The sequence below is a fragment of the Peromyscus californicus genome, unplaced genomic scaffold, assembly GCF_007827085.1.
Source record: "Peromyscus californicus insignis strain IS unplaced genomic scaffold, ASM782708v3 Scaffold_8__1_contigs__length_139910024, whole genome shotgun sequence".
Taxonomy (NCBI): Eukaryota; Metazoa; Chordata; class Mammalia; order Rodentia; family Cricetidae; genus Peromyscus; species Peromyscus californicus.
The window spans coordinates 14,610,450-14,622,651 of record NW_026294606.1 but is presented as its reverse complement, the minus strand read 5'-3'; the positions used below and the strand labels follow the sequence as shown (position 1 = coordinate 14,622,651).

The window sequence follows — 12,202 nt, the reverse complement described above, 5'->3', positions numbered from 1 at the left end:
ATCCTGGGCTGGGCTCCTGGGAGGGAGTAGTGTTAGGAGCCCTGCCTGGAGGTCCATCCAGACGCTATCCTGTGCTTGTCTCTTCCAGACCTCAGAAGAGATACTTCAGCATCTGCAGAACATAGTGGACTTTGGCAAAAATGTCATGAAAGACTTTTTGGGGGAAAACTATGTTCATTGTGGGGTAAGTGTGACTTATCCACATTTCGATTTACATCCAGTTCTGTGCTGACAATACTGACATCTCAAGGACAGCCCTTGGGCACTAAGAATCTTCAAGCTTTTCCCACCTGCTGTGCCATATGGCAACCAGTCAGCCCTGCCCAGAGGCTCCTGCATGGTGAAGTTCTCAAGTGAGGACTTGATACGTTATCCTTGAACCTGAAGGGAGCTTTGCCCTGTGTTCCTGTGGGTTAAGGAACAATGTGGGCCCATTCCTGGAGGCTCCTCCTGGAAGAGGCTTGTGGGTGTGAGCATGGGTGTGAGTTGCTGTGGATGATACTCAGTGAGGGCCTTAGAAGAAAAGCTTTGAAAACCCTTAATACTCCTGTTTGGGTGTACCATCTTTGCCTCTGACCTGTGGTGAGAAGGACTAGATAGGGGACACCCCCTGGCCTGCCTATCTGACCTGACCTGTTTCTGAGCTTGGGACTTTGAAAGTCTCCTCTGTTTGTCATTTTTTCTTGGCTGCTGACTTTGTAGCCTGTCCTCTCCAGTGTCTAGTGTTGGGGATGTTTGGAGGATTCCTGCAGTTTTCTACAGGATATGTCCATTAAATAGTGTTTGTACCTCCTCATGTCTTCTTGGAGAAAGGTTGTCAGAGGTACCATCTGCTGGGAAATATGCTCTTCTGGCCCTTGCGTGCTAGACTGAGTGGCAGTCTCTGGTTGAGGCTGAATAAAGAAGGCCAGCCGGTTTCCCTGAGGCAAGATCCTAGTTTTGTCCTAGGCAGGTTTCCTTGTCACTTTGGGACTTTTTGAAAGTCACAATTCTGCCATCCTGAGAGCACAGGGCAGGGATGACAGTGAGGAACATGGTTTGGATTGACACAGATTTTCTTTGCGTTGTAAATCGCAAATGAACAGCTGAGGGAGAGCACCAGCCATGTGAGCCCGGTACTGTCAGACCTCGGGCTGCTGCTCAGCAGCTGCAGCTTGGTGACCGTCTGGCCAGGGTGTCCTGAGGCCCTTACTCTGTGTCTACAGACACTGCAGGATCAGAAGGGGCTATGACGGGAGATATTGTTGGTGTGGCTAGTCACTGGCGTCATGGATCCTGGCTGACTGTGAGGAGAGCCAGCTGCCATTAGGAAACTGAAATGTATTTTCCTCTGTTTAACTTCTACATGTTCTGAAAAATAATAGATCAGCTCTTACTGCCAAACTGGCACATTGAAAATTTTAAACTATAGTATTTGGGGGATAAAATATACATACTGTGAAATTCACTATTGTAACTCTGTTTAACTGTGCATAGTTCTGAAGCATTAACAACAGTCTTTAGGACATTGTGCAATCTGTACATTTTGTGTGTTTTCTTACAGGAAGTTGTTCAGCTGCCTTTAGAGTTTGTGAAACAACTGTGTTTAAAAATACAGTGTGAAAGACCAGGTAAGGGTGCTGAATGGTGTTTGCTATTTTTTTTTTTGTGTGTGTGTGTTTTGTTTTTTTTCAAGACAGAGTTTCTTTGTGTAGTTTTGGTGCCTGTCCTGGATCTCGATCTGTAGACCAGAATGGCCTTGAACTCACAGAGATCCGCCTGGCTCTGCCTCCTGAGTGCTGGGATTAAAGGCATGTTCCACTACCACCCGGCTTTTTTTTAATTTATTTTAATTTTTTTTTTTAATTTTTGGACAGGTCCAGGGTAGCTCTGAAACTTGCTGTATAGACGAGGCTGGCTTCCGCTTCCCAAGTGCTGTGATTAAAGGCATATACCACCATGGTTGGCTTGTGTGTAATTTTAAAAGGTTTTGAAATGTTCACCCCAGGTTAGGTATAGGCATTTTGCAGCAGTTTCTGTGGTCAGAGGCTTAGTCCCCACCCTCATGTCCTGTTTTCTTGTGCATGCCGGTGGGCTTTGCTGGCAAGAACAGGTTTAAAGCTTTTTCTTTCATGGTCACTGATCAAACATATAAAGTCCATGTGTTGGATGTGAAAATGTCTCTTTATAGACACAATAGACTTTATAGACCAAGCAATAATGCTGTGGAATTGTCCACAATAAAGTCCTTCCTGATTTGATTCAGAAAATGAAATAGTGCTCTGGGGTCTGCCTGGGCCACGGGCAGGAGGTGGAGGGTGCTGGATAGCACTGGGCTCTGGTGTTCCTGTTCACAAAGATGGACAAAGAGGCCAGCTTCAGGGTTCTCCTCAACTGCTGCTGCTCCGCACCCCATTTCATCTCATACACAGTTGAGAGTAGAGAGCGTGATACTTTACAGTGACAAGAACTCTGCTGCCCTTGTAATGACTGTTGGATTAAGTCTGCTCTTTGGAAGGGGAAGCTGGTCCCCAGGTGCTGATGGCCTGGTTCCAGGAGAGCCATGTTGAGGTGACATGGGAACACCAAGAATTAGGAAAAGAAGTGTAGTACACTTCTCCCTGTTCCTGGGCAAAGGGAGTGATGGAATTAGGGGCCATCCAAGACTCTTCTCACTTCTGATTTCTGTTACATGTTTTAAAACTCCACAAGGTCATGTTCAGAGTTAAAAATTGCCTACAAGGACCTTAGGCCTCAGTTATGTGGTTACGATTTATACCATGGGAGAGAGAGTAAGGATGAAATCTGCCAATTGAAGAGGTGGAGTTGGTGTCCTGGAGAATCCAGACATCCCCTCCTACAGTGACTGTATGTGACAGCATACACTGAGCATTGCCTCCGGGTAGCTCTGGAAGCCTCCATGTCTAGGGTTAGAGCTTGACAGGGCTGACTTCCGATGATGAACTCAGCTCTTCTTCCTTTAGGGATGGCAGTCTGTGGCCTGATCACTTCCTGTTGCCTGCCTGAGGCTATCCTGTCCTGGAAATCTCCCCTACAGGAGGACTCTTGTATTATAGGGCTGTCTGTCTCTTACCTTGACCCTCAGGTGTGACTCTTGTTCTGTCTTTCAGAGTCTCGTTGTGACAAGGACCTGGACACACTCAGTGGTTATGCCATGTGCCTTCCCAATTTAACCAGACTTCAGACCTACCACTTTGCAGAGCACCGGCCGATTCTGTGTGTAGAGATTAAGGTGAGTTTTCATTTGTGGAGGGTTGACAGTACAGGTAAAGGAAAGGTTGTTCTCAGGCAGTGAGTCTCCCTGAGTCTCCCTGGCTCTGCCTTGAGTGTGTGTTCAGCCTTTCTCAGGAGTTCAACGTGTTTCTTTTCCATACTTTCCTGCTGTTAACAATGAGGAAACATACCCCACACACCTGCACTGGGAAAGCTGTTGTTAGTGGTCATCAGGAGGAAGCTTGTTGGGTCCTCTTCTGTAAAAGGTGTACCTCAAAACCTCACAGTCTTGGCCATGTGCTTCCTGCTTCCTGCATTAAAGACTCAAATCTAGGGTACCTTTTGTCTAGAGACTGCTTCCTGTTCAGGAGGGCTTTCCAAGAGTCACAGAAGCCTGTGAGCCCTTCAAAGATTCCTGTGTACTGGCCCAAAGTCCTGGATCTGGGACCAAGACTCCCTTACTTCAGCTGCCTGTGTTGAGTAGTTGGCCAGGTGCCCTAGAAGGCTTCCCCTACCCCACAGAACCATTCCTTCTCCTCTTCCTTCCCTCTGAGAGGTGAGGATCCTGAGGCATGCCTTGGCCCAAGTACTTGGTGGGCCTTGTGATCCTTGCGGGCTGAACGTTATGTCTCTCCAGTTACATTATCCAGAACACTAAGCTCAGGTTGTGTGTGCTGACAACAGGCAAGGTTTAGAAGGCAGCTGGGATGCATTACGTTCTGGAAGCCTAGCAACTATCAGATGGGCGCCTCGCAGGCCCTACATAGTGTCAGTGGGAACAATGGTTCTGCTTCTTGGAGCTGAGAGCCCCGGGCCCATCTCCACTCTTTCCAGCCTGCCAGCGAGAGTACAAAGCTGCTCTGTGTTATGCTCCTGTCAGCCAGGCAGAGCTCCACCAGTCCTCCCAGTGAGAGGGGCTGTCCTTTTGTCTTCTGGAGGCAGAGAGCTGTATACTGTGATGAGGAAAGCTGAAAACACAATTTCTGGGGACATTTCTACCTGGTACTTGTTCTTCTCTATCTCATAGTTAATGTGTATGTGTTGAGAAGTATGTGATTTCTCCCTAAACATTTTTTTCTCTTATTTTACAGCCAAAATGTGGGTTTATACCTTTCTCGAATGATGTTACCCATGAGCTGAAACACAAGGTGTGCCGATACTGCATGCACCAGCACCTCAAGGTGAGAGCAGAGGCAGGTGCAGGAGGGCAGAGTGTGGCGTCGGGCCTGAGGGAAGCACTGGGAGTTTCAGAAGATTACAAGGAATTGTTGATAATCCTCTTTTCCTTCCTAAGTACTCATATTTACTTTATTATTTTCTAAGAGTTTTGATCTTTTTGTTTATAGTTAATTTTTGTGTGCGTGGAGGTCAGAGGACAGCTTGTAGTTGGTTCTCTCCTTCCTCCATGTGAGATCTAAGGATCAAACTGTATATGCAATGCTGGCTGGCTATTAAGTGGTGGGTTTCGTGCATGCTAGGCCAGCATCCTATCGCCTGAGCCACAGCCCTGTTCCTCACGTGCTGTTACACCCCTCCCCCTTCTCTCTGGAAGCTCCATTTTCCCCTCTCGTGGCTCTGTTCTCAGTTGTAGTTCCCTGGCCTGTAAGCATATCCCCATGTAAGTATGCAGGGATAGAGATTAGAGAGGCTCTGCATGGGACGGCTGGGCTACCTGCCTTTCTGAGCCTGAGCCTCACACAAGGTTTTCCGTTCCCATCCATTGTCTGCAGCTTTTCTTTCCCTTGACGGCTTTTCCCACGTCAAGTTTGTTAGGGCCGAGTTGCAGTGCTCTGTGTCCTCAGCTGGTCAGTGCCCTAGAGAGAAGTGATCTGCAGGTGCTTCTCTGTTTTTCTTGATGGGTAGTGCCTTTTTAGACATAAATGTGTTGAATTAAGTCCAGTTAAACTCTTTTTCTCTTGTGTTGTTTGTGTCTTGATGTTGTAGCCAAGCAGTCACTGCCAAAGCCAGTGGTGGGAACCTTCCTGTTTTCTTCTAGAGTTTTCATTCTGGATTTCAGATCTCAGCCATTTTGAGTTAGTTTTTGTGCATGGTGTTGGATAAGTGTCCAGTTTCATTCTTTTGCATATAGATAGGTATCTGATTTTCTCAGTACTTGTGAATGTCCTTCCCTCTAAGCATTGGTCCTGGTACCCTTTTCGAAGATGTTGGGCATATAGGTGAGGGGCTCCTCTCTGTCCTTCCACTTACTGGTGTATTTGTCTGTCTTCATGACAGGACATGGGTACTATTTTATGTTGGAAGGTTTTTTTTTTTTTTTTTGGTTTTTCAAGACAGGGTTTGTCTGTGTAGCTTTGTACCTTTCCTGGAACTCACTCTGTAGCCCAGGCTGGCCTCGAACTCACAGAGATCCGCCTGCCTCTGCCTCCCGAGTGCTGGGATTAAAGGCGTGCTCCACCACCATCCGGTGGAAGTTTTTTTTTTTTTAATTACTGATTCAATGTTACCAGACTCCTTCCCTTCTCCCCTTCCTTCTCCTTCTCTGTCCTCACTTCCCTCTCTTGCTTTTTAAAGACAGGGTCTCAGGTAGCTCAGGTTGGCCTTGAGTCTGTAAGTAGCTGAGGATGATTTCCACCTCCTGGGAGTGTAAGCATGTACAACACCCAGTTCCTGTCCTTGGCTTTGGCAGTCCTAGTGTGTGTAGGTGTGGGCATCCTGAGCTCTAACAGTCATGCTTACCTCTTCCGTTTACTCAGTAGAGCTACTGAGCCCTCCTAGTTACTCTTCCTTTAATTTATACTTTTCAACTACATATTTATCTAGTTACTACAAATATTTATTTTTCTTATTTTAAATAATGTGAGTTTGTATCTGTGTGTAGATATGTGTATGAGGTATGCAGACACACAGGCAAACACCCATATACATACAATTTTTTTTCAGAAGGAAAAAAAAATCTTAAAAAATTTGTTCTTTGAGCTGTCGGTGGTGGTGTAAGCCTTTAATCCTAGCACCCCAGAGGCAGAGGCAGAGGCAGGCGGATCTCGGTGAGTTTGAGGCCAGTTTGGTATACAGAGCAAATTCCACGACAGCCGAGACTACATAGAAAAAGCCTGTCTCAAAAATTTTTTTGTTCTTTGATAACTTCATATATAAGTGTTTAATATATTCTGGTCCTACTACCCCCACCATCCCTTATCTCCTCCGATCTCCAACCCCTTTTAATTATAAACTGTTTCAAATTAATTAGTTACTCTATTACTTGTATATGTGTGTATGGTTGTGTGTGTACACAGCCTGATGAGGAAGTCAAAGACCGCTCTCAGGAGTCAGTTCTCTGCCCTGTGGAGGCAGGGTTCTCTCTTGTCTCTGCCACGATGCTCAGTCCATCAAGCTGGACTGCAAGCCTCCTGTGCCTCCCATCTTGCCTCAGGAGTGCTGGGATTACCCGTGTGCTACACATAAGCTTTTTTGCTTAGGTTCTGTGATTGAGCTCAGGTCATCTGGCTTTTTACGCTGAGCCATCTTGCCAGCCCCGTTTTACTTTTTTTGAGATAGGGTCTCATGTGATCCAGACTGACTTCAAACTCTTTCTCCTCCTGTCTCTACCTCTGTTACTATTTAGTGACTGCTCTGCTTCTTCTGTAATGTCTATATATGTGTTTTAAATTTTATTATTATTATTTGTGTGTGTGAGAGAGGTGTACATGAGTGTGGGTATACTCATGTTAAGGCACACATGTGACAATCAGAGGACAGTGTTTGGAAGTCAGTTCTCTCCTTACACTTTGGGTTCTGGAAAATGGAACCCAGGCCTCTAAGACTTGCTTTGCAAGTTCTTTTACCCCCTGAGCCATCTTGCCAGCCCCATAAAGCCTCATGTAAGTCCTTGGTCACATGTGGTCCCTGAACTCTTTACTTGATTAGCTCCTTACTGGGATTGATTCTTTCCCAAACCGGTGCGTCTCAGTCTTTGTGAGGAGGGGTGTGTGTGCGCGCGCGTGCGTGCGTTCCTGCTCCAGCTCACTAATCTTCAGCAGGGCTGTGGACAGTTTTGGGTTACCTGTCGCTTCCATGGAGCCTCAGATAAGCTCAAGAGAGTGCTTGCTTAGGGCCTTCTCTTCTCTCTGCAAAGCCCATTGGTGGTTTTCTAGATTGCCAGGAATGTGCTGGATGGAGCTTTCCAAAGCCTCCATGCACGTCCTCATTCCTCAGCTCTCCCTTTTTGAGGGTTAGGTTATACTCGCTTGCCCTGCTGTCACCCACTGTGTACGGAAGTCGTGAAGCTCAACGGTAGCCTCTAGATTGTTTTGACAAATGCCCCAGAAAAGACGTCTGCAGTGGGTGAGCTCTCAATCAGGTCAGTGAAGACAACTATGCAAGCAGAGCCTTCTTGGCACTTAGAGGCAGGGCAGGTAACGGCAGTACCTGGGCTGAGGCTGTGGCTGTGCCTGCCCCGTCCTCCGTGGAGACTGTCAGCTTTGCACTGTGCGAGGAACAGTCTCATGCCTGTTTCCCTTGTGGTAGAGACAGGCTGCCGGCCAGTTTTTTGTCAACTTGACCTAGGCTAAGGCTGTGGGCCATTTTCTTGATTAATGATGGATGTGGGAGGGCCCATCCCATAGCGGGCAGTGCTGTCCCACAAGGAACAGTGTCACCTCTGGATGGTGGTCTTGGGTTTTATAAGCAGATTGAGCAAACCATAGGTAGCAAGCCAATAAGCAGCACTCCTCCATGGCTTCTGCTTCAGTTCCTGCCTCTAGATTCCTGCCCTGCTTGAGTTCTTGCCCTGACTTCTCTCAATGATAGACCTGGAAGTATAAGATGAAATAATCCCATTCCTCCCTAAGTCAATTTTGGTCATGGTGTTTTATCATAGCAATAGAAACTCTAACTAAGAGAGACAGAGGGATGAGAATAGGACATGTAAAATCTCAAAAAGAAACTGGGCATGGTGTTGCATGCCTCTAATCCTAACATTTAGGATGCAGAGGTAGGCAGATTTCTGTGAGTTTGAGGCTAGCCTGGTCTACATAGAGAGTTCCACAGGGCTACACAGAGAAATTAAAAAAGTGTCAGGCTCCCTGTTCTTCTTTATTTAGATTTAGCTGATTTTCTTTCTTTTTTAGAAGATGGATTTTTATTTTTATGAACGAGTGTTTTGCTCACAGGTGTGCATGTACTTAGAGGTAAGAAGCGGGGTGTCAGAACTCTGGAACTGGAATAACAGTTGTAAGCAGCCATGAGTATGCTGGGAATGGAACCTGAGTTCTTTGCAAGAGCAACCAGTGCTCCTAAACACTGAGACTTCTCTCTAGTTCCTGAACTGGTTTTCTTGAGTAAATGTTCCCTGGATTCTTAAAGAACTTTAGACATTTTCTGAGGTTTCAAATTTATTATTCTGACAAATTTTGCTAGTTTTTACATGTAAAAACCATGCCCAGCTATATGATAAGTTGTTTAAGAAGTATATATTTTAAAATTATGAAATAATGCTCACTCATAACTGATGGATAGTTGGACTACCTCCTTTCTCTGGTGATTGATATTATTAGTTTGGTTGTCTTTCCAGACTGTTCTAGAGTAACAGTATATACATACAGACAAGCGATGGTGCCTCTTTCCATGTTTCTGTTGTCGGAGCATGCAGACATACTTACAAGACACACTAGGATCGTGTTATTTGTACTTCTGCCCAATGCTCCCTCCACATTAAAGTGACCATTGAGGATTTTGTGTGTATGTTAAGTTTTCCAAAAATGTGTTTGGATACATGTGTGCACATGTAAGTATACTTTTAAAGCAAATATGACATCACATTACAGGCGTTCTTCTGCCAGTTGAATAAATGTTGATGATGTTTTAGTCTGTCTGTCTTTCGGAGTGGCTGCATTCGTACACTCATTCATCCCTTCATTGTATTGGGTCCTGTCAGTGAATGCTCGTTCTTCCTCCCGCAGTAAATATCTTAGCATCTGTAGCAAATGCTGTGTCCCCATCCCTGCTGCCTCTTTGCTCTGTGTAGCTCTTTGAGGTTTAGGTTTGCTAGTTTGGGGATGTGCACATTGAAATTTTGGTGGTCACCACAAAAGGTTGTGCCGTTAATCTTCTGGCAACATAAGATTGCATGCGCAGTGTCTTTCCCTTGCTGTTAGCTAGACACTTGCTGTTCTCCTCACCAGACCTTCACACGCCTGCTGCTCTTTCTGCTCATGGGAGGGCTGAACTGGCAGTGACTGAGGCCAAGGGGTAGCTGGAGTTTCTAGGGTGAGGGGTCAAGTGGGGTCCTTCCTACTTTCCCAGGTCAAGGCTGCAGCCCATCTTAGATTATGCTGTTTTGTGAGTTTTATCTGTAGTCATTTGTAGTCAGAGACAAAGTGTTTGATACCGTCATATTGGTGTTTTACCAGGTAGCAACTGGAAAGTGGAAGAAAATAAGTAAATACTGTCCTCTCGACCTCTACTCAGGGTAAGAGTCCCTTCTCATTTCCTGTCTTGGTTGGGTGGTACCTGCTAAGGGACAACCTATGAGGTAGGGGTTTTGAGGGTTACTTTGTGAGGTGTTGATGGTATGTATGTGAGAAAGAGGAGGTAGGGATTAGAGGCATGTTCTGTGAAGTGGGGATAGTGGACATCTTCTATGAGGGAGGACCTGGGGGCTGTGGGTGAGGAGGATGGGGTATTTTTGTGTTGTGGGGAACTAGGATGTATACTGTAAGCTTGTTGTAAGTATTATCTGAAGTGTTAAGAGTGGGGTATGTTCTGTAGGGTTGGGGTGTTTGTGAAGTTGGAAATATATATGGAGGTTCTGTGAAGTGGTAAACGTGGGGTTCAGTGAAGTGGGGAAGGGAACATATTCTGTGAGGTGGAGATGGGGCCCTTGCTCTGTCTAAAGGACTCTTTGCCCATTCCAGAAAACAAAATGTTGCTGTTTTTCCTGTGAGAACCAAATCAGCTTGGCAGTGCATTAAAGGAGAATCATGATTGGTTTACCTGGACACCCAAGGCTGCATGTTATGAAGCTAACAGTGATACAGAGCATTAGTGACAATTTATAACTTGTCAAACCTGAGTCAGGAGCTGTCCTTGGAATGTTCATAGTGCAGCCTTTAAGAGCTGGCTGGGGTGCCAGTGCTGCTGTGTCTGCAGTGTGACCTCAGGACTGGTTTGGAATACTTGTCTGGGAGCCTGTAGATTTCATGTGGGGGTGAGCAAGGGTCTATGTTCAGGGACACTAATGGAGGTGCCGGGTAAGGTAAGGTCTGGAGCATGAGTGGCAATGAGAAAGAGACAACAGGTGCCTTTGCTTATGAGTAGGGCAGAGGGCAGGAGAGGGCCAGTCCCACAGCTCCCCAAGGTGGAGGGAGGGTGAGGGGTCCCATGTTCCTGCCTCTTTTAGGCTTCCTGCCCTTCCCAGAGGTCTGTCACAGCATGTGATCACGATGCCTGAGTGCTTGCTCCAGCCTCTGGAAGCTGCAGCTGAGGAGCAAGAAGGATGAGATGGAGCTAGATGGGCTCTGAGTGATTGGTGTGCCTTGGCCTTCTGGTCCCCTGTATCTGCAGGGTCCCTCATGGCTACCTTTGGGCCCTAGACCGAGCTCCCCTCATGTGCTCAGGGCTCCAGTTACTGGATTAAGGTAGCTCTGGTCCCAGCTTGGTCTGGAGCTGTATGGATGGATGTGTATGGAGATCAGGCCAGCCCACTGCCTTTAAATCCTTGAATTTAAAGGATTTTGTCCTTCCAGAAACAAGCAGCGTATGCACTTTGCCTTGAAGAGTCTGCTGCAGGAGGCTCAGAACAATCTGAGGATATTTAAGGTAAGAACTGTTTCCATTCCAGGCTGGTTTCCTGGCAAACCTACCACACTATGGTCCTGGCCACGGGTTCTGTGACCAAATACATTGGGGTGTCCAGGCTGGATTGCCTCAGACCAGCTCTCTGTTCCTTGACATTGCAGGAGGAAGAGATGCAGCTGAAGGGGGAGGGGACAAGGCAGGGCTAGCCTTGGCAGGAGGTGGTGGCTGTGGCCATGCTGGGAATGTATCTCTAGAGTTCCCTTTGCCATTGTCTCTATGGGCAGCAAGCTGGACTTGAGGCAGCATGTGGACTTGTGTGAGGGAGCAGGACTTTTCGAAGCCTGTGTCTTGCTTGGTCTGGGAAAATGACTGGTGAGCTAGAGGTAGTGTCCTATCTTGCTGCTGTGTGACTGGTGCCTTCATGAAGAGGGTGGGACTTGGGCTGGTGTTAACCAGATCTAACAGAAGAATTTCCATACCCTGGAGACTGGTCAGAGTAATCAGCATCCTTTCCTGTCTGTCTCCATCTCCCCAGATCCAGAAAAGGAAGACAGTTTTGGTTAATTTCACCTTTAAAAAAAAGTGTGTCCAACCTGTGGGTGTGCCCAACCTGTGGGTGTGCCCTTGCTGTGGTGCTTGTATGGAGACAGAACAGCCCTTGGAGTCAGTTCTCTTTCCACAGTGGGATCTGGGGATCGAATTAAGGTTGCCACCGAATGACAACCCCCCCCCCCCCCCCCAAGTTTTTTAGTCTGTTTAAGAGATTGGGAGCCAGGCGTGGTGACGCATGCCTTTAATCTCAGCACTCGGGAGGCAGAGGCAGGTGGATCTCTGTGAGTTCGAGGCCAGCCTGGTCTACAGAGTGAGTTCCAGGACAACCAGGACTGTTAGAGAAACCTTGTCTTGAAAAACCAAAAGAGATTAGGAACCTGGTATTTAAATCCTGGATATAAGTCCCTTTAACTTTGAAGCCTATTTCTGAATCTGTCAGGCCACATTTGAGGTATCTGGTATGCTGCTTCTGTAAAAATCAGCATGGAAGAATCCAGAGATTAGCCAGCCCTTTCCCAGGAGGTGGCTTAAGGGAAGTGATCTGCAGTGGCTTTTTTAAAATTTAATTTAAAAATTAATAAAACAATTTAATTAAAACTTTTTTTTTTATTTTGGTTTTTTGAGACAGAGTTTCTCTGTGCAGCCCTTGCTGTCCTGGAATTCCCTCTGTAGATCAGGCTGG

The 12,202-nt window shown here is 46.6% G+C and overlaps 1 protein-coding gene across 3 annotated transcripts in view; it reads left to right on the top strand.

Annotated features, from left to right (window-relative positions):
* The window catches only part of Ippk (inositol-pentakisphosphate 2-kinase), a 71,281-nt gene that overhangs the window by 11,521 nt on the left and 47,558 nt on the right, over positions 1-12,202 (top strand). For all 3 annotated transcript variants that reach the window (XM_052727296.1, XM_052727295.1, XM_052727297.1), the window contains exons 3-8: positions 89-184; positions 1,544-1,610; positions 3,111-3,232; positions 4,305-4,394; positions 9,582-9,640; positions 10,917-10,989. In XM_052727296.1, coding sequence (XP_052583256.1) covers positions 89-184; positions 1,544-1,610; positions 3,111-3,232; positions 4,305-4,394; positions 9,582-9,640; positions 10,917-10,989 — 507 coding nt within the window. The remainder of the gene's footprint in view (positions 1-88; positions 185-1,543; positions 1,611-3,110; positions 3,233-4,304; positions 4,395-9,581; positions 9,641-10,916; positions 10,990-12,202) is intronic.